This window comes from Rhinichthys klamathensis, unplaced genomic scaffold (genome assembly GCF_029890125.1).
Source record: "Rhinichthys klamathensis goyatoka isolate OS25496 unplaced genomic scaffold, OSU_Roscu_1.1 h1tg000020l_1, whole genome shotgun sequence".
Classification (NCBI taxonomy): domain Eukaryota; kingdom Metazoa; phylum Chordata; class Actinopteri; order Cypriniformes; family Leuciscidae; genus Rhinichthys; species Rhinichthys klamathensis.
This window is the reverse complement of record NW_026606571.1, coordinates 53,913-79,426: the sequence shown is the minus strand read 5'-3', so window position 1 is coordinate 79,426 and position 25,514 is coordinate 53,913. Positions and strand designations below refer to the sequence as shown.

Sequence of the window (25,514 nt, the reverse complement as noted above, 5' to 3'; positions counted from 1 at the left end):
CACCCCTGTCGGTGAAAGTGTCCCCACAGGTGGAAGTGAAGGCTCTGGGCAGTGCTGTGGAGTTTACCTGTGCTGCTAAAGGAGGGTCTCAGATTGAGATTGAGTGGCTGAAGGAGGGAGGAGTTCTTCCGCCAAATCATCACATTAAAGATGGAGTGCTCAGGTGACATTATCTGATATAAACATTGACTATCAAACATTTAAAGGGTTAGTTCGCCCCAAAAGGAAAATGATCCCATAATTTACTCACCCTCAAGCTATCCTAGGTGTATATGACTCTCTTCTTTCAGCCAAACACAATCAGAGATAAATTATCAGAGATATATTGTCTCTTCCAAGCTTTATAATGAGAGTGAATGGTACCCTAGATTTTGAAGCCCAAAAAGCAGATCCATCCATTATAAAAGTGCTCCACACGGCTCAAGGGGGTTAATAAAGGCCGCCTGAAGCGAAGCGATGAGTTTTTGTAAGAAAAATATCCATATTTATATTTTCATAAACTATAATCACTGGCTTCCGATAAGGGCCATACGCGAATTGAGTTCAGGCAGAAGGGTGACCTCTGACCCGACGCATGAAGAGCCAGGATATTTTTTTAATATAACTCTGCTTGTGTTTGGCTGAAACACCTAGGATGGCTTGAGGGTGAGTAAATTATGGGATTCATTTTTGGGCGAACTAACCCTTTAACATTAAAATTCAGTTTAAAAAAACACCAGAATGGGAAACAAGGGTGCAGATGTAAAATAAAATAGGATAGGATTCAGTATTTTAATTATATAAATATGCTGTTTTTATGCTCAAGAAACTAATCTTATTGTTATGAATGTTGTGCTGCTGTATATGTTTGTGGAAACTGTGATAAAAAAAAATTCAGGATTCTTTGATGAATAGAGAGTACAAAAGAACAGCATTTTTTTAATAGAAATTTTTACTGTCTTTACTGTCACTTTTGAAATGACTGCCCTCAAACGTTTGAACTGTACTGTATATTTCCCATAACTTAAAACAAATTCTGAACAGTATATAAATATATATATATTTAAATTATTATGCTGTGTATCCTTTATTTATAATCTTTGTTCTTATTTGTGCAGAATCGAGAACCTTGAGCAAAGCAATGAGGGAATCTACACCTGCAGAGCTACAAGTCTGTTTGGACAGGCTCAGGACAGTGCTAAACTCACCATTCAAGGTCCCTTATGGCACCCAAAATACAATATGTTTCCAAATCTTGGGTTAACTAGACTTTAAAACCCACTGACTGTGCTTTTTGTCTTCACAGCTCTACCCAAAGTGAAGATCAACGTGCGCACATCAGTACAGACGGTGATGGTGGGCAACTCCGTGGAGTTTGAGTGCCATGCGATCGGTGACCCCGAGCCCACAGTGCGCTGGAGTAAAGTGGGAGGCTCGCTTCCTGATCACGTGGAAGTAAGGGGGAACATCCTGAGGATTGATCAAGTGACCGAATCGGATTCAGGACAGTACCGCTGCACTGCCACTAATAATGTTGGCTCAGAGCATTCCCATGTGGTCCTTAATATCCAGTGTGAGTACATTATTATATCCAGGATGTTTCTTTTGCCATTGGTTTTAATTTGTCTTGTGTAACACCTTAAAAAAGACATCAAGCTCAGGGTCTCCTACAAATGGAGTCTCATACAGCAGTGCACAGTATTAAAGAGAAATGCTTTGGATGTAACTGAACCCTGATTCCTGAAACATGTGCACTTTTGTAGCCTTGCCTCAGATTGCTGCACAGCCTGAGGAAAAGGAAGTGACAGTTGGCTCTGATGCGGTCTTGCCCTGCATCGCATCTGGATACCCAGTCCCAACCATCATATGGTCAAAGGTAACCCTTATGTTTCATGGCTTAACTCGACCTAATTCTTGACCCTAAACCCATATGTTCACACAGCAGCATATTGCAGTTGTCAGTCCTGTTTAGAGTTCTAAATATGGTTCCGTTGATTTCAGAAAGCGATTCTTTGTCCTCATCTTACAGGTGGAGAATGAGTTACCCTCTAAGTGCAGACAGGATGGACATGTCCTGACAGTCCCTGGTGTCACACACTCAGATGCAGGAACGTATGTGTGTACAGCTGCTAATAAGCAGGGGAAAGTTGAGGCCTTCACCAGACTCAATGTTCATGGTTGGTTACATACAAGTCTGTTCTATCTGCAGTTACATATCTTCTTTTTTTTTTCGTGTAGGTCTTAAGTGGCAATACTGCTTGTCTGTAATTGTGGCTTTGTGATGGCAGCAATTATTTCACCTGTATGGTTGGATAATAATAGACAAGTATAGGTTTGATTACACATCTTCACAAGAACTACACACCTGGTTAAGTGTCATTTAGCAGATATTTTGTGACTTACAAAATGTTGCTTTCAGAATGCTTGTAGAGTGTCTTGTAGATTGAATATTTGGAAACATTCACAACCAAGACATGTTTTTCATGAGCTATTTCTTCCACTGAAGATTTTCTGAAATGTTCTACTGCTTGTCTCTCTAACATTCGGTCTGTGTTCATGTGGTCTTCCAGAGAGAGTGATGCCTTACTTTACCCAGGAGCCTCTCTCGTACCTCACACTGCCCACCATCAAAAACTCCTACAAAGCATTCAGCATCAAAATTACCTTCAGGCCAGACAATGTTGATGGTAAGGTCCCTGAAAACTATTTTACTGCAAAAAGTTATATTATTTATTCACCTTCATGTTGTTCCAAACTTGTTTCATGACTTTGTTTCATCTTTGAGACAGAAAAATATATATTTTGAAGATTTTTCCTGCTGGTCTTTTTCATAATGACTGTGGCTTATTGTATGGAAATCCCCTGCTTAAAGATTCTGCAAAATGTTTAATTGTTTGTTCCACTGAAGAATAGAAGTCATACAGGTTTGGAAAATCATGAGAATTTTTATTTTTAAAATGACTTTCTCTTTAAAGGTTATGATCAGTGTTACATGTATTATATGAAGGGCACACTGTTTCTAAAATGTTTAGTCCTTGTATGTAAACTCAATTATTCTTTTTGTTCTTTACCCTCCTTCACCTCTCTTTGGTATGAAGGGCTCATTTTGTATGCCGGTGAGTCTGCTTGCTTGCCTGAGAGTGTCTGAGTGCACATGCTGCAAGATTTAATAATGCCATGCAGCAGTGCAGCTCAGCATACTCTCATTGGGCCCTTAGAATGGCCCTAATAAACATATGCAGGCATGACAATAGATATGATGTCCAATGTCCATCAAGGCACTTCTGCGTCTCGTTGAGTTGGTTGCAGCATGATGCAGGAACGTTATCATGGACCGACTGAAGCTTTTACACCTTTTAGTGACAGTTACAGTATACAGCATGTGTGCAAAGTTGGGTTTTTTGAAGTTTAAAAAAACCCGGAAAAATAAAATAATTCATTTTAGATTCTACAAGAGAATTTAGGCATCACAACATTGTAATGTACAGTTTTAAAAAAATGCCATTTATTTTGAGATTTGTTAAAGATTAAATTTAACAGTGTTATTAACTTAATAATTATTAATGTTTTTATTAAATGCATTAAATGAATGGCGAAGGTAATCTAAATGCGAAAATGAGCATGTACAATTAAATATAAAATATCGACAGATAACAATAAATAGGGCTGCACGATTAATAGAAATACAACTGTAATCGCATAGTGGGATTATAATTTTCCCACTAGAACTCCCAAGGAGTTCAAGGACTCCCAAGGACACTCCCAAGTTTCAACTTTGTTGAAATAAAACCCATGTAACTATAGGACCCTGACTTTTCCTGAATGTGTCTATATTTTATTCTATCATTGTTATTTTATTAAAATTACAAGACACAAAAGAGTTTTGAGTATTTCTACCTAGAACTACCAAAGGCATTCATTTTGACTGCTTTAAAAAGTTGCAATGTAATAACTTTGTTGAAATAAAACCCATGTAACTATAGGACCCTTACTTTTCCTAAATGTGCCTATATTTTATTCTATCATTGTTATTTTATTAAAATTACAAGACACAAAAGAGTTTTGAGTATTTCTACCTTGAATGGCCACAACAGTCATACTGACCGTATGCATTACAGACCGTGTGTCGGTTGCTCCTTTTTCCCGCTCTTGAAGATGCATCACCGTTGACTAGCAACAATTTCTCTTGTTGTTTGTTTAGTCTATTGCAAAGCTGAAATCTAGCTTTAGCTTCGAGCTAAAACCAAATTGAAATATTGAAAAGAGAATATCAGAACAATGTCAGCAAGAAGAATGACTGCCACAGAGGCTTTAGCCATGCTTCAGAGCCTTGATGAGGCTGAGTAAATCATAATTAAAATGTAATGTTCTGATGTTTATTATTACCTATACTAACATTACAGATCCATTTATTCTTAGATTTGATATAGCTTATTGAAAGTATATGCAAATAATGGATGAGCAGTCAGAATGACTGCTATGGCCATTATAGTAGTTATAGAATTCCGGGAGTCCTAGTGTTAACAAGCACAGCATTTCATATTTTATTTTTGAATTACAATTTTTATCACAAAAATTGCTATTAGAGTTTTCCAATTTTCCAAATTGTGCTGCCCTATCAATAAAAATATACAATTGCTAATATCTGCCGATAACTAATATGGTAACAATATATTGTGTATCCCTACATGAAATAAAACTGAAGGTTATGTTTCGGCAACCTCATCGATGGTTCTTTTTGAATGCTGACTAATGCCCTCGATCTATACCAGTGGTTCTCAAAAGGTTTTGCTTTTGAAACTCAAGCAGTGATCCAGCACAGTACCAGTACCAATTTTTGGTTTGCAACCTATCAGTTGAGAGCCACTGGTCTGTACTACCCCATGTGATGGAGACAGGGCAGAGTCATGGCATGTGCCCATGCATGTGGCTTGCGTTGGCAGTGATTGGCATTGTGAGATGCTGAACATGGCAGCAGCTTTTCCCTCAGCATGCTGCTTTACTTTCAGCTTAAAAAAGGGCTTTGTGCTTTGGCAAGCTCCATGGTTAGGTAGGGCGAATGCCGCATTGGACTTATCTTTTCCTTTCATGTCCAGGTATGATCATTTATAATGGACAAAAGAAGACCACAGGAGCTGACTTCATATCTTTTGGGTTGGTGGGCGGCCGCCCTGAATTCAGGTGCATTACCTTTTAATATCATACCCATCTCGGAGAACATTTTGCTTCTAAAACTGGATATAACGTTGGCTTTTTGATTTGATGTTCCAAATGTGCATATTTTTCTTCCACAGGTTTGACGTGGGCTCTGGGATGGCAACTATTCGTTACCCTACTGCCATTAAACTGGGCGAGTTTCACACAGTGCAGCTCTATAGGAATCAGACTCAGGGCTCTCTTGTTGTGGATGGAGAAGCTCCTATAAATGGAACTTCACAGGTGCATATTCCTCTCTCCATATCCCTAATTAATATGCTGTTTTGTGGTGGTAGCATGGCAGTTAAACAAATTTGAAACATGTTGTGTGTCCGAGCAGGGGAAATTCAAGGGCCTGGATCTGAATGAGGAGCTTTTTGTTGGCGGTTATCCCAATTATAGCATGATTGCTAAAACTGCAGACCTCAAGACAGGGTTTGTTGGTGAGAAAACCCTTATGTTATTCTGTGCCATATGAATTTCATAGGAATGTATCAGTTGTAGCTTTCATATAAATAGCCTTCTTTCACTGAGTTTTTGTCTTTCTTTAAGGCTGTATCAAGCAGCTGATAATACAAGGTGATGAGGTCATTTTCAAGGACCTTGATAAAAGTTCCACTGGAGTTTCGAATTGTCCCACATGCAAGGACCGCCCATGTCAGGTAATCCCCTACAAACAAAATTATTCTTTGAATCAGCATGCACAGTATTTGGTATTCGGACACTTGCGTAAGTCACACAAAAATATGTGAATTTTATTGCTGAAGAAACAAAATATCATGTGAATAAAGTATCATGTGATGCTAGTCCTTAAGACTAATGTCACTTTTCTAGGTAGGCACAAACCACAGTGATTTTAAGTGAATGAATAAAGTCAAATACTTGTCATTTTTTGTCTTATATGATTTTTCTCCAACTTTGTTGGGGCCAGTGTATGTTTTTTGTGTTATTGGCCTGTGAAAACCGGTTACCTAAAGTAATGTGTGCGTTTCAGAATGGTGGAGTGTGTGCGGATTCTGTAGCCAGTCTCTACAAATGCAATTGCCAGAGAGGATACACAGGGAGCAACTGCCAGCATCACTCCTCCTCGCACTGCCACACAGGTCAGAATTTTTAAAAGCAGGATCAGAATCACTCCTCCTTAGCTTCATAAGCTACGTTTCCATCTAAAGTTGCAAATTGAACTTGTGCGCAAAATTTTAATATCACATAAAACATTTGCGAATAAAGCACTGTTTCCATCCCATGTTCAATAGACTTCCAAGTCACTTCCTGAGAAATTGGCACAAAATATCTGTAAGTTGCTGCAATCCGTAGAGGATGCCACTGATTAAGCTGCTAACTAAGCCACTTTGTACACTATAAATGACTTGCGCCTCAGAGTACGCAGATAAAATGTAATAAACGCTGTTATCTTGCGTTCTGAGTGCTGGTGCTTTGGTACGCAATTGTGCGAGACACTCCTGGGAAGTAATTACACCCAACCATTTTGAAGACAGACTTTGACTCAGGCATTTCAGAATGACCAAATTAACATTTGAGATGGGGTGCAATGTCTTCTTATCAGATTAAAATTGTCTGCCTCAATTGAGCACATACGTTTTTTTATGCATATTTTAAGAATTCAAATGCATAATGTTGTTTCCATCCATTTTTTTATGTGATATCTAAAAACTGTTAACCGCAACAGAGGCCTGTGGACCAGATGCCACCTGCATTAACAGACCTATTGGGGGCTATGACTGCCGCTGTCACTTGGGCAAGTCTGGAGTGAAGTGCATGGATGGTAAAGCTCAATATCATTCACATCTAAAGTTCCCTGAGCACTTTAAGGTCAACTGTGGTTCTCACTTACCCTCTTCTTGACAATCGTAGGTACTCTGGTAACGACACCATTGTTTGATGGAGATGTATCATACATCGCATATCCTCCTCTGACTAATATTCATAATGACCTCCGCATCGAGATGGAGTTTAAGCCCATGGATATTGATGGGTTGATGTTCTTTAGTGGAGGCAAAAAGATGAAAGTGGAGGATTTTGTGACGTTATCTATGGTAGATGGACATGTCGAGTTCCGATATGAACTCGGTACAGGTAAGAGGTCTGATAATCAAATCATGATATATTTTTTGCAAAAAATAATTATTTTTCTTTGTCATGGTCAATTACAGGATGTGCTTGATTTTTGGAAAATGGTGATCATCACCCTCAAGAGGCCAAATTAAATATTGTATAAATAATAAATGTTTTTTCGGTTTATCTATCTGTCTGTCGTTTTATCTATCTATCTATCTATCTATCTATCTATCTATCTATCTATCTATCTATCTATCTATCTATCTATCTATCTATCTATCTATCTATCTATCTATCTATCTATCTATCTATCTATCTATCTATCTATCTATCTATCTATCTATCTATAAATAGATAATTGGTAATAGTAATTGGACACTAAAGTAACAAAGTACTTTAGTGCTCACTTGAGCGCAAGGTTACCTTACAGATATCGAAACTTAGAAGCTGTATATAATGCCTTGATACCCTCCAGTTCAAGCTAAATACATTTTCATTTCCGTGCTCTCAGGTCAAGCTGTTCTGCGCAGTCAAGAGCCCGTGTCTCTGGGTCAGTGGCATCGTGTGGTGGCCGAACGGCTCAATAAAGACGGCTCCTTGAAGGTGGACCATGCACGAGAGATCACAAGGTCCTCTCCAGGCAAGGCCCAAGGTCTTAATATCCACACACCCATGTATCTGGGAGGGGTGCCCAGCATGGACATCTTGCCCAAACCTGCAAATGTTAGCATGCTGTTTGATGGATGCATAGGAGAGGTGAGAATGTATTGCATTGAATTGTTGTTTGCATTACAGCCCACAGTCATGTTTGGAAATGAAATAGTTTCTTTTGGCTTTGTTTTTCTTTACAGGTCTTCATTAATGGAAAGAAGGTGGATCTCTCATATAGCTTCACTGAGAGCAGTGCCATCAGCCAGTGTGAAGATGGCAGCCCATGTGACCGCAGGCCTTGTCTGCACGGAGGCACATGTATGGCCAGTGCTGAGTACGAGTACCAGTGCCTCTGCCCTGAAGGACACGAGGGTGAGTTACTTAACCAACTTTCAAGTAGAGATCTTAGTAGAGAGGCTTTATATTATATTATATAATATAAGTGTGTGTGTGTATATATATATATATTTCTTTTTTATGTTTTTTTTTTAAATATATTTTAAAGGGATCAGGGATGGATTTTTAAAATTATTTTAATATGTTCTTTGAAATTTACGTATAATATTAATAATGTTTTTTTGCACAAAAAAAAAATGTTGATGCGACACTGAAGACTGGAGTAATGATGCTGAAAATTCAGCTTTGCCAACACAGGAATAAATTACATTTTAAAATATATTCAAATAGATAACAGTTATTTTAAATTGTAATAATATTTCAACAATTTTACAGTTTTGTTGTTGTATTTTGTAATCAAATAAAAGAGGTGAGTATAAGAGACTTCTTTCAAAAACATAAAAAAATCTCACCAATCCCACACTTTTGAACGGCAGTGTAGATACTGTATATGCGTCTCCTTTAAGGCTTGTCAGTAAATGACCACTGTTATGATTGGCGACCTCATGAATAGGAAAAAATATCAATGCCCACTCCCTATTGCACGCAAGTAAGTGTTTTGAAAAAATCCATATAAAACCATCCTATACAGACAAAGCATTATGAAATCATTTGCTTACGGTTTGCGATGTAACTGCCGTCATATCCAATACAGTTGGCTGCTAAAAACAAAAGTTTCTTTGCGAACTCTCCATTACACTGTGCCTCATTCACAAAACAAAATGTTCTGAACAAACATATAATCCTCCAGCGCGATCCGTGACACTGTTAAATCCAGGGATCCTTCTGAAGTCTGTACAGAGAAGCAAATGAGGCATTTAAACTGGATGCGTTTAAAACGAACATTCTTTCACTCTTCCATTTGTCCTGTTGTCACCAGACTCAAGCCTGCATCTGTAGCCTATACTGTATCCAGTGTAAACAGCGTCAGTGATTGTAATGAGTTCTATTTGCTTTTGACACGATGCGATGCAATGCTCACATCCACGGGGAATGCCAGTGGGCGGGGCCTATGGTGCGATGATGTGTAACTATTTGTCAATGTCTTGCTCTGGAGGCAGTTGTATGAAAATGAATTTGCCTGTGTCACACCACATGTCACCCAATATCAAAATGAGCTGTTTTTTGGACCTTGATTAAATGCTTTATTTATAATAAGCAGGACGTTTTAAGCTATGAAACTTGCAGGATGTTTTAATGGTTCAAAGACATTCTGCATGTTAAGCTTGCTAAGGCTCTGAAAATCCTCATTATTCAATTTTATTTCAAAGAATTATTTAATCAAGATTTTATTCCTTTTGTTTTTCCATATTTTGGTGTTCTTCAGGTGACCGTTGTGAAATAGTGAGGGACACCTGTCGAGATTCTTCGCAGTGCCAGAATGGTGGCAGCTGTGTGAATAACCAGTGTGTGTGTCTGGCCGGCTACACAGGCCGACACTGTGAGAAAGGTCAGTTCACAACTGCTAGATGATTAACACATTGTTTTGCAAAATCTTTTTGCATATGATCTTTGCCTTCCGATTAGCACCTGCATTGCTGCAAATGTAGGTATATTGTACACTTTTTGCATTTATTTTTCTATTATATTGTACATAATTGTCAGCTCATTCTATGCAGTCAACTTTATCATTAAGAACATATTATGAGGAGAATGGTGCTAGTTATTATATTAATCAATGTACGCTTTTATTTTACAAACCTTAGTCTTGGGCACAATAAAGGCTAATGCACATTTCCACTGTTATTGCCATGAAGAAAAAAAGGTTCATAGAACAGATACAATTCACTTGTGACCCAAATAGCTGTATGAGCAAAAATATGATTGTCAAAATGTTAGTTTTGGGAATTCATAAAAATAATTCGGGCCCAAGTCTCCCGTACCAGTGTTACTGTAGTATTATTGATATACTATTATAGTATTTATTCATATTCTCAATTATCTTTTTTTTTTTTTTTGGGTTTTCATTCTAATCGTTGTATGAGTAATTTTATTCGTTTTTTAATACTTCTATTTATTTCACTTTTAGTAATTTTAGTACTTCAGCTTAAACTTATTTTATTTCAGCTTTTCTCAGTTAATGGAAATAATTTTATGTTTTCTGCTTTGGTTAGCAATAACAACACTGTTCCATACCACTATTATACATTACACGTCTTAATGTCATTTAAGAAGAGATAAACATGCAGCTAACCAACGCCAATATATGTGCAATGTGACTCTAAATTGCTTTATTATTCTTACTGATATTCTTATTCGGGTCTCTTTACACCCTGTTTGCCTCATTTGTCATTTAACAGAATTCACTTTCTCTGTGGGAGTAAAGACATTTCTCTGTAGTTTCATAGCATTCGACTGAAGCACAGCTGTAGGTGATTCATCATAAGGCACCATAGGGAAATAATTCTCCGTTCTCCATAACGCACCGTATCGACATCAGTCAGGCTGCCGTACGTCATCCAGCAGTAGCGTGTTGGCCGGTGAAGGCCACGTGTGAATGTATCTCACCCCTGCACTCTCATGGCTATATCCCACACACACAGGGCAGGAGTCCAGCTTCTCCGAGGCGCTGTGGAATTTGGAGGGTAGTGGGAGAAATGGTACAGTATGACTGCAATCTGCCTGACACGCTCGTCACTAACCAGGGGAGAGCGTCCTCCTCAGGGCCTCCTCAGCCCGTCTAACACCAACAACAACAACAAATGGCTACAATGGGGGAAAAACAAGCAATACAGGAAGTGAAGAATTTTAGGGGTCTGTTTACAGAGCTTTCATTAGGACCATCAGAAGCAAAGTCAAGCACCTTTCTGATAAATGTATTCATCTGGATTAAAAGCATTTTTTTATTATTATTAATTTTCTTCAGTGTTGTTGATTTAAATAAAATGATCCTGATAAAGGTAACTTAAAACAAGGTTTTACAGATAATATCTTGAATTAAGTTTATTTTACACGTTTTAAGCATAAATCTGAATGAACTGAGGTGTATTCTTTAAACTATTTGTCAATGGGTAAAAAATATTTTCTGAAGGATTATGTGACACTGAAGACTGGGGTAATGGCTGCTGAAAATTATTTATTAATTCATTTAGTTATTTTAAATTGTAATATTTCACAGTACTACTGCGTTTACTGTATTTCTGATCAAATAAATGCAGTCTTGATGAGCATAAAATACTTCTTACAAAAACATAGAAAAGTACACAATTTTACTGAGTCAAACTTTTGTACAGTAGTGTATGTATAATGATTTAATGATGTAATATCTAATAGATGCTTGACTTTTGTTAGTGTTCAAAAGCAAGAAAATAGGAAAAATGTATAAAAGCTTACTGATACTGATGCCTTGTAAATAGATCCCTGAAATAATGTGCTATCGAAATGAATGGTCTCATCTGCACTCTGCACTTAATTGGTTACTGTGTCCTCTGTGAAGTTTTAGATGTAATGTTGAGGGGGAATTCTGTGTCTTCGTTGTAAAATGCTTGTGGTACTTTTTGGTGTAGTTTTTGTGGGTAATGTTACAATTGTGACGGTTGCAACGGTGCTACATTTTCTTAAGGCAAACACATACACAGAATTCCCCTTTAGCATCTCCTGAAGCGTCTTGTCCGGTCAGTCGCTCAGCCTCTCGCTGCAGTTTCAATTTGTCATCTCTTTCTCATTAAAATTCCTTGTTTCTCTTTGTTCGAAAACCAACATCTTTTCCGCACTGGCACTTTCACCTACAGCAGTGTCTGTAAACAAAATGTCCTCACACTGTGAACAAACACATGTTTTAGTTACTAACCACTGAATATCATTCTTTTAAACACTTGAGCTAACTAGACAGGTGAGTATACGTCCAGAAACATTGAGCATGAAGCACTTATTGATGAGCACTCGACTGCTCGAGGGTTATTACGTGGTTCGAGAGAATGCTTTTTGAGGAATGCTCAGTGTTGTTCTCAACTGTGAATGTTAATGTTCAACAGCAGTGTGTATTTGCATTCATTTTTATTTATCTCATGGAGATAAATTAAATGTATGTTGGAATTTATCTGGGGGTTTTTATGAATTGCTCTTGATGCACATATTTTTATTTTTCTCACAATGCAACAAGCCTGTTATTTGGGATCATGCGTTTATAACTTATAAAGATAAATATGAATTCATCAGATTTCAGATTTAAAGGTACAGTAAGTGATTTCTGAGATCAGGCCAAGCACCACGACACACTTGTAGCTAATCCGCAGTAGGGGGCGTGTCCACTCATGATGCGGGGGAGAGAGAGTGATTTGAAGATGGCTGAGAGACATTACAAAAGAGAAAAGGTCAGAGGAATATCACTGGGAAAAGGAGGGTTATGATCAGGCAAGAGCTTTAAGACCAGCGTTAATATTAGAAAAGCTTTCCGGCGCTGGAGAGACCTACGTGGGAAGGCCTGTAAACGGATACAAAGGTTGTTTTTGTCATCTTTTTGTCAAAGGTTTCTGTTCTATACGTGAGTAACATTGGTTTTGCTGTTTCACAGAACTGAGATATGCTGTTGTTGTAATGTTAGCTATATTAACAGGACAGTCTGGAGCTGGTGTACCTGCTGGCAATTAAGTTTAACTTTTTCTTGTATGTACTTTTGTGTACTGTATGCTCATTTTTGTCCTTCCTTGTCAATCGTTTGTCATCTTTACTTTTTCCCCCCGCTTTCAGCCACTCTTGCATTGCATGCTCGTGCATTTCGGGGGTGAGCAATGAAGGGAGGGGTGTGTTTGTTTGGGTTGATTTCAAATATCGACAGTGTTTCTCAGAAATCGCTTACTGCACCTTTAATGTAGTCAGGGGTCAGTTCTGTTCACTGTCTGCTTATTCTGCTGTTTGGTGAAGCTCCACATGGTGGTAGTATGATCCAGAGTGTTGGCACCTCTGTACAGTTTGAGATTTATTTTTTATTTTCTCTTTTGCAGACTCTCCCATAGAATATTCGGCATATTTCCATAGTAATGGATATCTGGCCCTTCCAAAGCCCATGTTCCCACGAAGGTGAGGGCACTCCATATGTGAAACTAATAATAACTGTGTTCAATGTAACTGACTTAATTAGCCATTTAAATTGTGCTGTCAAGTTCAGCAGTTTTTACCAAAGGAAACTTGGGTAACGCTTTAGTTTAAGGCCCATTTTTAACTATTAACTAGTTGCTTATTAGCAGGCATATTACTAGGATGTTGGCTGTTTGGTACTTATAAAGCACATATTAATGCCTTATTCTGCATGGCCATATTCTACATCCTATAATCGTACCCAATACCTAAACTTAAAAGCGACCTTACTAACTATTCATAAGCAGTAATTAGGAGTTTATTGAAGCAAAAGTCGTAGTTAATAGTGAGAATTGGACCCTAAACTAAAGTGTGACCAAAACTACGTAGTTTTGAACCCGGAACATCCCTGAAAGGGTGGTTTTGTTTTGCTAAAGATGAGTATTTATTGTTTTTGCTGTCCAGCACTATTGACTGTTTGATCTGTTTCAGTGCTCCTGACTCTCCAGAGACCATCGAGTTAGAGATCAACACTGTGTCTGAAGACGGCCTCATCCTGTGGCAGGGAGTGGTATGTTTGTACACATGAGCCCCCTATTGGATCTTAGGACACATGGGCTCAGGGTCCAAAATTAATAACATTTACTGGCCAAAAATATTTTTTAATGAAATAGCATTTTATACATATTTATATATGTTCAATTTGATAAAAAGGCACCCATTTTTACATACAATTTTAGACCATGCATAGGCAGGGTCCAAATGTTAAATATTTAAATTTCATATTCAGCCTCATTTGACTAAAATGAGTTTGCTAGGAGCTGGTTTGGAATATGCTTTTGTCCCTCGCCTCTAAAGCACATTTTAATGGCTGCACTGCATGTTTGCCTGGCTAACTCACCTTCATCCTCCTCAGGAGCCTGCAGGCGCTCTAAGCCTCCGTACGAAGCATGCTAGTATAAAGGTATCCACTCTTCACAAGCAGTCAGACACACAAGTATGTCTGCATTAGCGTGGACGTATCATTATCTCAGAAAATATTAAAATTTTTGCTGTAATGCAATATAGCTTTGACCTTTGCAGCACTTGTACAGCTAAAGTCATACATTACAACATCCCTTGTTATATTTACATTTGATTTAGCAGATGCTTTTTTCTCTAAGTCACTCACAGCGCACTACTTGCTGGCACGTTTGCTCAAGAGAACAATTACACTAAAGATCTCAGTATTTGTTACATAACTTGGTTAATTACTGCCTGTTAACTGTGAATTAATTTGTAAATGACACACTCGGGCATTATGAAATTTTACAGTTATTGTCTGCATGTGTTATGTGTGATTTCAAATGAGTTCATCTCATAATTAGCCTTATGTTTGCATATTTATCACCTGCTTTTCCACCTGTTCAGTCAACACAACTGTTACTGCAACAGTTTATCGCATTCATTTGGCACTTTTAACAAATAAGGTACAAAATAAGACCTGAAGGTTGTTTCACCTTTATGAGTTGTTGACTGTTAATCTCAAAACTGTGTTAATCCACAGTTAATTAAATTTTTGATTAATTAAGATTAATTATTAATTAACCTTTTCCTGAAATGGATTGAATTTCAGCAAATTGTCATACATGTGATGCGTTTCAAATTAGCTAGTAGGTTACCTTTCTTAAATGTCTTACAGTTCTCACAACAATAACAACAAACATTGAATTTGTGCTTTTAAAAAGTCATTGGACACCAAAGTGTACCGTATGTGAAAGTGCCATTAAAATTAATCATTTTCCAAACCTTGTACACCATGTTATGGAAATGAAGATGTTCTGAATTAATTTTTGTTGTACTCTGTGCTTATTTTTTTGGTAATTGAATTACTAATTTTAAACATAAGAGAGAAACGTTATTCGTAGAGACATTTTCATCAGTATACACTACCATTCAAAAGTTTGGGCTCAGATTTATAATGTTACAAAAGATTTCTATTTGAATAAATGCTGTTCTTTTGATCTTTCCAAAATGTATCATGGTTGCCACAAAAATATTTAGCAGTTTTAACTGTTTTCAACATTATACATATTTTATACTAATATTAATTATACTTTTAATAATAATATTATACTAAATCAGCATATTAGAATGATTTCTGAAGGATCATGTGACACTGAAGACTGGAGTAATGATGCTGAAATTCAGCTTTGACATCACAGGATTTATAGTATATATTAAAATAGAAAACAGTTATTTATATTATAATAATAATTCACAATATTACCATTATACTGTATTTTTTATTAAATAATTGCAGCCTTGGTTGAGCGTAAGCATAAGACTTTCAAAAACATAAAAAAATCTTATTGACCCCAAACTTTTGAATGGTTGTGTATATCGGTATTATTATTATTACAGTGGAATTAATGTTTTTAAATGAAATGTCTTGCTGTAGTATAGAAGTAATTCAGTTGTTGAAACCGAGATCCACACCCATTTATTTCTGACACGCAACATAGGGTCATTTTGGCCTGTGGTTTACATCCATATTCCCTCCCAATGACTCAGAGAGACTGACTTGAATATTTGTCTGAAAATACTATCTAGGAGCTAGGACATCAAGGAAAGGGGAAGGACTTTATAAGTATTGGTTTACAAAATGGACATCTTGAGTTTAGGTGAGTAAATGAGAACATTATGAGTAAATGCACACTAACAAACCACATGGGTTAATGGGTAGAGTCTAATATGATATGATGACAGTATAATTACCTGATGTTTGATCTGATAAAAAAGAAAACAAAAACACGAGACTTTTGTTAATGGGGTTCTTAGCTGCTACAACTAAGTTCCAGTTGCTTACTGATCTAGATCAGTCCTTTTTAGCTGGTCATGATGTGCCCTTGTTTCTCTGATAGTTACCAGCTGGGCAGCGGAGAGGCTCAGATTCTCTCCAGAAAGCCTGTCAACGATGGACAGTGGCACAAGATCACTGCAGTTCGGTAATGCTCCTTACCGCTCCAAACTGTAATAGAAACTATAAAAGGTTCTAAGAAAGATAAGTTCTGAGTGTTCTTTCCGTGTCTTGAACAGAACGGGTAAGCAGGGCTACCTCCAGATCGATGGAGGATCTGTCCAACGTGGACAATCACAAGGCAAAAGCATCATGGTGAACACCAAAGGCAACATATACTTGGGTAAGGATAATGTAACAATTGTATTTGTTTCCTTGTAGCCTGCTGAGCAGAGTAATGTGATGAAAATATGTGCATTTATTTGTGTCTATTAAGGTCCACAATGTCAGGCAATGTAGTCTGTAGAGTACACAGATGTAATTCTGGAGAAAAAAAACACACAAAAAAACACGTAGTACTATAATATATATTCCACAAGAAATTATATAAATACACTACCATTGGTAAAGTTTTTTTTAAGAAATTAGTATTTTTATTCAGCAAGGTTGCATTAAATTGTTCAAACGTGAAAGTAAAGATATTTATAATGTTACAAAAGATTTCCATTTCAAAATAAATGAAAGAATCCTGAAAAAAAATCATGGTTTCCACAAAAGTATTAAGCAGCAAACACTGTTTTCAATAGTAAGAATTGTTTCTTGAGGATGATTTCTGAAGGGTCATGTGACACTGAAGACTGGAGTAATGATGCTGAAATTCAGCTTTGACATCACAGGGATACAATACATTTAAAAATAAACCAGGTATTGTTGTAATTGTAATAATATTTCACAATATTACTGTTTTTAATCAAATAAATGCAGCCTTTGTGACTTAAAAACAAAAAGAAATATCTCTATATCTAAACTTTTAAACAGTAGTGTACATATTTTTGTACAGTGTGAAGGATAACAATTATTTTTAAAAAATGTTTAACTATGCTTTCTGTAGAAGACATTAGGATTTATTACAAAACTTAAGTCAAGACACTACACTAAAGGCAAAAATGATATTTTTCAATCACAAACTAGCTTTCTACTTAAACATCCTTTTCAACAAGGAAACACAAATATTTAAAAAAAATGTTATTTAATAGGTATTTATATGAGACTTCCGCCAAACATACAGGAAACGAAATTTGCAAACAGTTTCTCACCTATATTATGACATTACAGAATCTGTTTATATAATATTTACTTCCGGATTTATTCACACAACAACCTATACAGTGTCTCAATTTTTATAATACTTTTGGGGCACCTTGGCTCTTATGTCTCACCGATATGTGAAAACATGCCTTACGTTCTGATGCCCCCTACAGATGACATATAGAAATGTCTTTTCTTGTAAAAGAAAGTCATAAACATTTGAATCTGAAGTCAGATTGTTTGTATTTGGACTGTAGGTGGGGCTCCAGACATGAAAGCATTGACCGGTGGGAAGTATTCCTCGGGTATCACAGGCTGCGTGAAGAACCTCTCTCTGATGAACGCTCGACCGGGAGAACAGCCAGCGCGACCCATCGACCTGCAGGTCCACGCAGAGGAGGGCATCAACGTGGAGCGCTGCTTAACATAGACGCAGTACTAAAACAATACCAGAGACTACAGAAAAACAAGCCACATTCACATTCACACTGAGAAACGTGCATTTCTCAGATGCTTACAGGACAAACTAGTCAGTCACACTTTAAGAGACACACACTGATACGTGTTTCTTGGTGCTTCACCGCAACCAAAAAAAAAACACATGAAAGGATTCTTAAACCAAAAAAAAAGAGAGAAAGAAAAATTAACAAGTCTTCAATTTTTCCGTGTTTTATGCTCAATGAAGGACTTATTAACACAGAAGCTCAGTTTACATACTCCGAACAGTAGCTTTTTAGCCATGAGAAAAAGACGACAAAAGGTTTGAAAAAATAAACATGATGAGCCTTCTATGGTGGGTCAGATCCTATGGAATCGGAGATGTTTTTACAGCACTGAATTTTTATTTATAAGCATATTAATCTATATATATATATTATATTTGTGGAGGGAAATGCAAGCTAACAATAACCTGCTCATTTGTTTTCCTAGCAGTGATTCTAGGCTCTAATATTGCGCGTCTGAGGTTTAGCGCCCGAGCTGTGTTAATACTTGAAGACTCCGTTGCCTTCTTTTACTCTGTATTAGGGCCGCTGGGGGCGAGCATGCTTAGTTAAATACAATGAGGAACGGGTCTCTGTGAGGTCACAGCATAGAAGACATCATGATGCATCTCAGGTGAAGATTGTTGCTAAAAAAAATACAAATTGGGAGATCATATATATGGTGTATATATTTCACATGGTATACCTTCCATGTTTGGTAACATTGTTATGTCTGGTAAATGTGTCTGGTAATAAATGAAAAAACATATGGTGCTAAATTCAGACAAGACAAAGGCAACAAAACAAGCACATAACCAACATTTTAGTATCATGTAATATTTACTTCTCTGGATGGGTCTTGTTTGTTGTAAGTAATAAAAGCCACAGCTTTACAATAAAATAAAATACTGTTTACTCATTACAAACCCTCAAGCCAAAGTATTGAGACTGAAGTAAATCTTAGTAAATTTTAGATTAAAAATGGATATGATATCTCTAAATAGCGATTTAAAAAAAAATAATAATACCAGGACTAAAATGACTACAAATCATGTAGTGGATCTCAAATGTTACAGAAAATCACTTTGCAGCAGTTTAAATGTGTGTTTTTTTCAGTCTTCTCTATTTCTCACAGTTTTGCTGTTAACAACCTCACTAACATATTATTTTTCATGATAGATTTGTAAAAAGGTTTTGGGTGTCTTCTGCCATCACATTCATATTCTGTATGAGTCTTACACAATGTGCGTTGAACAAAGGAGGACATGTGTATGTGATCTTCCAGATCCTCCGGAGGGTTAATGGAGAACTGCTACATCTAAGGCGTACCGTTCAGGTTCATTATCTCAATCAGAGTGTACAGGAAGTGATTCCATCTGGCTGCTCTAATTGCATTGTGAAAATGAGCAGGTCTAAAATGGAGAACAGAGAGAGGAGGCAGAATGGAAGGTCTACGGATGAAATACTGCCTAGTGAAACCCCTCTTTTATTAGTGCTGTGACTTGGAGCTCTAATGAGCATGCTCGCCCACATGTGCCAGACAGGGGTCAAAGGTCACCTAGGCCCTGTGTGTCTTTTTCACCATTTTATATGATTAAGGCTTGTTTGTTCATTTTCTTTAAACAAAAAAAAAAAAGTATTACTGCTTAATTAAAGTTGCTTCACTTTTATTATTATTATTTGATTCTGTCTTTTGTCATCACTGATTTCTGAGCCTAAAATGGCTTTAAAGCATGATCACACAAGCTGGTGGTGTTTCTTTTGCTAATTTGTAATGCCTACTGCACCACTCAAATTTGTGCTTTTGTGTTTGAATTTTGATATTGAAATCCGATAGGAAATCAAGATTGCAGAGGTAAGGGGTATATAATAATTGCCCCCAATACACGTGACTGTGCGAGTTTAGTGTTTGGCAGGCTGGAACCAAAAGCCTCTTTAAAAAGTGTTTTTTTTTTATGTCAATTCAACTCTTATGACTGTAGGAATTTTTTGAAAGATGAGTAAAAAATTCTAATCCAAACATCTCTCTGATGTTATTTATTGAGGTTCATGTTCTCACTGTTCTTACTAACATTGTAATGCATTAAATGAAACCTGCACACTCACTCTACACAAGTCCCTTTGACTTAAAAGGCCTCTATTAAAGAGATACTCCACCCAAAAATGAAAATTCTGTCATCATTATTTTTTTTTTCTACTATGGAAGTCAATGGTGCCAAAAAACTGTTTGGTTCCAATCGTTCTTCAAAATATCTTCCTTTGTGTTCAGCAGAAGAAAGAAACTCATACAGGTTTGCAACAACTTGAGGGTGAGCTTTACATGATTTAATTGATTTTTCAAAAACTAATTTTTCTCATCATTTACATTGTTGCAGAACCTGTTTTCAATCTGAACGCTCCTGATTTCTTTAAAACCCGCCTTCCGAAAAGTGCTGTCTGCCATGCCCATGATTGGTCAGACGGCCCTGGTCTGTTGTGATTGGTCTACCGCTCAGATCATATAGGAAATCTAACACCTCTTAAAGACTCTCTGTGGTGAAAGTCAAGCTTTTAATGTTGTTTATGTCTATGTGGTGTTTTTAAAATGCTTTAAGACAAACCTTGTGCAAATTCATAAGTCAACACCATTGCCGAGTATTTTCTCCTTAAAACTGCAGTAAACCAAAGACATGGTTTGAAATAGCTGGTGTTTCTGACATCACAAACTACCTTGTACCCAATCACGTCAACCGTGTGCTCATCAATGAGTGGTTCTCTGAGCTTGAGTGAGTGGAGGTGGGGTAATTTGCATATTTATAGAAGGGTGTAGAGTAACATTCAAGCTACGTCAAGGCATGGAGTTTTTTTTAAAGGAAAAACATTTAAATATGACATTTTAGTGATCAAAGATGAGTTTTAAGGGATACAATTATTGACTACAGGGGGACTTTAACATAAAGTCTCATGTTGCTTATGAAACCCGAGATGGTGCCTCTTGATGTTGATGCTATGGGGAATACAAAATGCAGTGTTTCGTTCAGCTTATCAGGGAACCAGTTTGCATACGCAACCTGAGACATTCCCTTTTGAAGTGGAACTTTGACGCTCTGCCTTCATGTTGACACTACGGAGAACACAACACCAACTACGCCATGACTAGCCCAGAGTCAAGAGCGCGTCAACCCCAAGTCCTATGTGACTTGAGCAAAAAGTTGCACAGTGGTACTACTCCCTAAAGCTAGTGTGCACAGGTGCTAGTGAAAACCTTACTCCCTATCTCTGCACAACAGGCCTAATCCTAGAGCCACAAGGGCAGAGCTATAAGGGGGATACACAACATAGCCTCAGCTATACTCGGGTATGCATCGGTCTAAAACCTCTAATCAGTATTTTCAGACTGAGAATACTGAGATAGGCCACGGATGAGGAGTGGACAGCCAACCGTTTCTCAATGATGCTGTCCATCTCTCCTCTGCCCAATTTACAACCTTCAGTATCGCCACCAATCCAAGGGGGAAATGTCCCCACCGCAAAGCATAAGGGAGGGAGGCAAATGGGAGATATTGCAGTTTGCCCAAATAACTCATTAACAAGGCTCTTTTACCCCAAGTAAGTCACAAGGGAGCTTAGGCCCTACTTAAAACCCCAATAAATAATTTGGTAGATCGGCAAATAAGAGAATGAGACACTAATGCTGACTGCTCATAACTCTATTTTACCAAGCTCATACCCTGACTTAAGAAAAGGCACTTTCCAGAGACCTGCTATAGCTAGCAAACTCCAGTGCTACACTATAGTAGCCGACACATAAATGAGGGACGCCTACAGGCGATCTACCTCTACTATCAGCATACTAGATGCAGGGCCTGAACCACGAAGTGCAGATGCTTGACTCTTCCCTTAAGAAAAGAGCCAAGTGAGAGCTCACATTGAACCTTTTCGGCAAGCAATGACAAACAATATACTCACACGCACACACAGACAAACCGGCTGATGATGTGTAACTTGGGCACCATTTTATACTCACGGGCGCTCTGTGTGTAACGCCACAGACTGCCGCCTGCCAATGAATATACTTAAGAAGTGCTTCAGACACCGTTTATGCTGATGGTGTTCCCCATAGCATCAACACCAAGATGCAGCATGAGGACCGGTGAGTATCAGCTCTGAAGGCTGCCTGCCTGAGGCACTATAATACTACTGTAGTTACAGTACGTTATGACGTTAACTGCTATATCAGTTCGAGCTGGAGTCTGATAATGACAGTAAAGAAGAACAAGCTGATCGACCCAAAACAACTTCGTAAACATGACTTGTTCAGGATGTTTCATGGTGGTAATTCTTTAGTTTGTTCACCTTATGTATAATGTGGAAGTAAGCTATTTTCTTACTTTATTACCTGCAGGTCGATAGGACGTTATTTTGATTACATATAATGTGGGCACATGACTTAAAAATTATGTGCACAGATAAATCATTTACAATAATACTGAAATATTCTATACAAATGTTAATTTTTAATTCATGTTGAGTTTAACTCCCTTTGAGGTGGACTTTGTGCTTTGTAACTTTGCAGATTGCACAAACACCTATATTACACATTAAAGGAACAGTAACATAAAAAAGCATACCCTTTAACTATAAACTTAAATATTACATAGAAGCATCATATTCGGTGTTGTGCTTAATTGTGACCCCTGTCAGATTATTTTCTCCCAGCATTATCTTTAGTTATGGGGTTAGGATTAGGCAATCTGGGGCTCGTTCTTCGTACGTCGCTAACTCAGGCCCTGTCCACACGGACACGGGTATTTTTATAACCGTGACTTTTTTTACGCGGTTCGGCCGTTCGTCCACACGAAAACGCACTGAAACCGAACATTTTTGAAAACCCCTGCCAGGGTGAGGATTTTCAGAAACGCCGGTTACAGTGTTGTCGTGTAGACAGTGAAACCGGGGTTTTTGCCTTGCGACGTCAGAGTTTGCGCCGTTACCCGCTGTGTTTGACATCAGATTTGCGCTTCTGATTGGCCAACGTGGCTTTAGGGTTAAGGTTTATATCGCCGCCTGCTGGCGTGGCATGCTCTTGACCGCGCTTGATTGCGTGTTTTTACGTTTTCATGTAGACCAGTGTTTCTCAACCTCTCCTGCAGGGACCCCCTGACAGGCCATGTTTTTGTTTTAACTCTGAAATGGCACACCTGATTCAAGTAATTAAAGGCTTAATGAGTAATTAGAGTAGGAATAGTTCAATTAATCAATTAGTCAACTACTCATTAAGCCTTTAATGACTTGAATCAGGTGTGCCATTTCAGGGTTAAAACAGAAACATGGCCTGTCAGGGGGTCCCTGCAGGAGAGGTTGAGAAACACTGATGTAGACGGAGACCGAGCATGTGTGGACGGGATTTTTTTTTAAAACGCTGTAGGAAAAACTCCGGTTATAAAAATACCCGTGTCCGTGTGGACATGGCCTCAGTTAGCTGGATTTGATTGTTGACGATTTGGCATGATCTTGGATTGTTTGGTTCTTCGACGCTCATCCTGGACTTGCTGTCATAGCAACAGGTGCGCCAGCTTGAACCTGCTCGCGAGCAGGCTTATTTCACGTTAACAGGATTAGATCGCGGCTTCATAAGCGGAGCTGATACGGGAAGTCCATAGCGCAGCGCGATAGTGTATTTTTTTAGAGATATCATTTTTCTCATGACTCGTGAGGATGTCGTTTACATCATAAATTTGTTGGAAACGCATAAATGTTCGACTCGTCGGAGTCGGGCTTTAATAGCAGGCAAGTCACTATTGCGATTCTTATCCAGATTCAACTGCCTTTTTAAAATTTGATATAATACTAAGATTAGTATTATTTAAAATTTGATATAATACTAAGATTAGTATTATATCAAATTTTAAAAAGGCAGTTGACTGACTAAAATCTCTTAGATGGTGTGTGACTAGTTCCATATCACAAATATGGATCTGTGCATGACTCAAGAATTTTCAGAGATTTATGCACATTATTTGAACATGGTAAGGAAAAATGTAAATATCAAGCTCACTGTATTACATAGGCCGACATGCTTATCCTAACAGAACTGAATTTTTCCATTAAACAGGTGATTACAACAGGGTCCTGCTTGGAGACAGGTGTTTTATGACCCCATTCCCTGACCCAAACCCCAGACCAGTTGCAATGCAGCTCTAGCCAGGACAAGGGCACACAATGAAGTGAACTTTAGCCAACTAAAGTGTCTGAAAAGTCTGAGGGTTGCACCTGACAGGACCTGTGACATGGGCCATATTACACAACATTGCACCATCAGAAAAAATATAAAACATTTCATTAAATGTTTAATAAAAGACAAGACAAATATGCTTAGTTCCTTGATTTTTATTTTAATTGTTCTTTGTAAAGAAAAGCCAGTGATCAAGACATCTTTGGCCTGCAAATAATATATATTGTACTCTGTGTGAAATAATATATTAGCACTTACTCTGAAGTTCCTATGAAGCAACTCTATCTCTAGTGCCAGTTTTTTCTTTTTCTTTAAGTTGTCAAGTATTTTCAAAATACTCTGTTTTCTAGGGGTAGGGGTACACCTGTCAAACACATGACTCATGCATCAAAAATTAAAAGGAAAAGTACAACACTGCCCACCTCTGCATCACTGCTCTTCTGTAGATGTGGACTCCTGCAACTCATATTATAAATAATAGGTACTCAAGTGTAAATTAAGTAAAGTTATTTATGCACTTTAAGATACCTGAGAGGGTTTCTTCACTGTCCTGTGCATTGGGGGAAAAATGACCATTACAAAGTGTTTAGCTACTTTCTTCCCTTTTGATGTAACATTAGAAAAAGTCCACTTACTGCATATACTTGGGAACACATACAAGTGTTGGTGTATTGTTTAATACTGCACAAAAGAGGAAAACACAATTTCATTACAATGAAGTACACTGGGGGGAAATGTGATAAATAACTCAAGGCAACATATTTTTTTTACATTAACTATATGTAGTTTCACAGTCACTCATGTAGACTTTCACAAGTCAAAGCAATTCATTGCTACTCAAGGTTTAACAGCTGATATGACTGGACAGCCATTTGGATTATAGGCCTACTTAATTTAATGCAGCAACAAATTATTTTACAGTGTAGGATCATTTATTAAAGTTCATTTCCCAGCAGTGAAGGTGTTCTGCTCCTGGCCTCTGGCTGTGGGTCTGAGGAAGAGCTGAACCCAGGGATGCCCTCCACAAGGTTCACACTCAACCCAAGGGTCAGCTCTTCTGCCTGGGTATAATGTGGGGGTGCAGGACCACCACCTGTTTGTTTGTTTTTTCGTTGTTTTTTTCTCAGCCTTTTTCTTGGTTGCTTTTATAAACAGGCAAACATTTATTAACAGTGCCTTTTTAAAGGGATTAGTTAGTAGGCTACAAATTACTATTATGTAGAATATTCTAGTACTTCACTTTTACTTGTTCCCATGTTCTAGTAGTGGGTGGTGACTCTGACATTACAATGAACAAAGTTATTAATTATTTAGAAATTATTAAAATATAAAAATATATACTGTAATAAGTGATAAAAACATCTAACTACAAACTTAATTTGTCTGCTACGTTTTGCCAGCCCTCTCTCTTGGC

At 37.6% G+C, this 25,514-nt stretch overlaps 1 protein-coding gene across 17 annotated transcripts in view; it reads left to right on the top strand.

Annotated features, from left to right (window-relative positions):
* The window catches only part of hspg2 (heparan sulfate proteoglycan 2), a 121,955-nt gene extending 102,393 nt beyond the window's left edge, over positions 1-19,562 (top strand). For 12 of the 17 annotated variants that reach the window (XM_056238539.1, XM_056238530.1, XM_056238524.1 and 9 more), the window contains 25 exons: positions 1-163; positions 1,098-1,195; positions 1,286-1,552; positions 1,743-1,855; positions 2,009-2,156; positions 2,550-2,666; positions 3,078-3,095; positions 5,076-5,160; positions 5,274-5,418; positions 5,516-5,618; positions 5,728-5,837; positions 6,170-6,278; positions 6,866-6,961; positions 7,051-7,272; positions 7,766-8,010; positions 8,106-8,277; positions 9,629-9,751; positions 10,845-10,901; positions 13,245-13,320; positions 13,810-13,888; positions 14,234-14,281; positions 15,910-15,980; positions 16,221-16,304; positions 16,396-16,499; positions 17,662-19,562. In XM_056238539.1, the coding sequence (XP_056094514.1) occupies positions 1-163; positions 1,098-1,195; positions 1,286-1,552; positions 1,743-1,855; positions 2,009-2,156; positions 2,550-2,666; positions 3,078-3,095; positions 5,076-5,160; positions 5,274-5,418; positions 5,516-5,618; positions 5,728-5,837; positions 6,170-6,278; positions 6,866-6,961; positions 7,051-7,272; positions 7,766-8,010; positions 8,106-8,277; positions 9,629-9,751; positions 10,845-10,901; positions 13,245-13,320; positions 13,810-13,888; positions 14,234-14,281; positions 15,910-15,980; positions 16,221-16,304; positions 16,396-16,499; positions 17,662-17,834 (3,026 nt within the window). In that variant the 3' untranslated portion in view covers positions 17,835-19,562. The remainder of the gene's footprint in view (positions 164-1,097; positions 1,196-1,285; positions 1,553-1,742; positions 1,856-2,008; positions 2,157-2,549; positions 2,667-3,077; positions 3,096-5,075; positions 5,161-5,273; positions 5,419-5,515; positions 5,619-5,727; positions 5,838-6,169; positions 6,279-6,865; positions 6,962-7,050; positions 7,273-7,765; positions 8,011-8,105; positions 8,278-9,628; positions 9,752-10,844; positions 10,902-13,244; positions 13,321-13,809; positions 13,889-14,233; positions 14,282-15,909; positions 15,981-16,220; positions 16,305-16,395; positions 16,500-17,661) is intronic. The other 5 variants (XM_056238604.1, XM_056238596.1, XM_056238516.1 and 2 more) reach the window with 4 other exon arrangements.
* Positions 19,563-25,514: the final 5,952 nt, after the last annotated feature.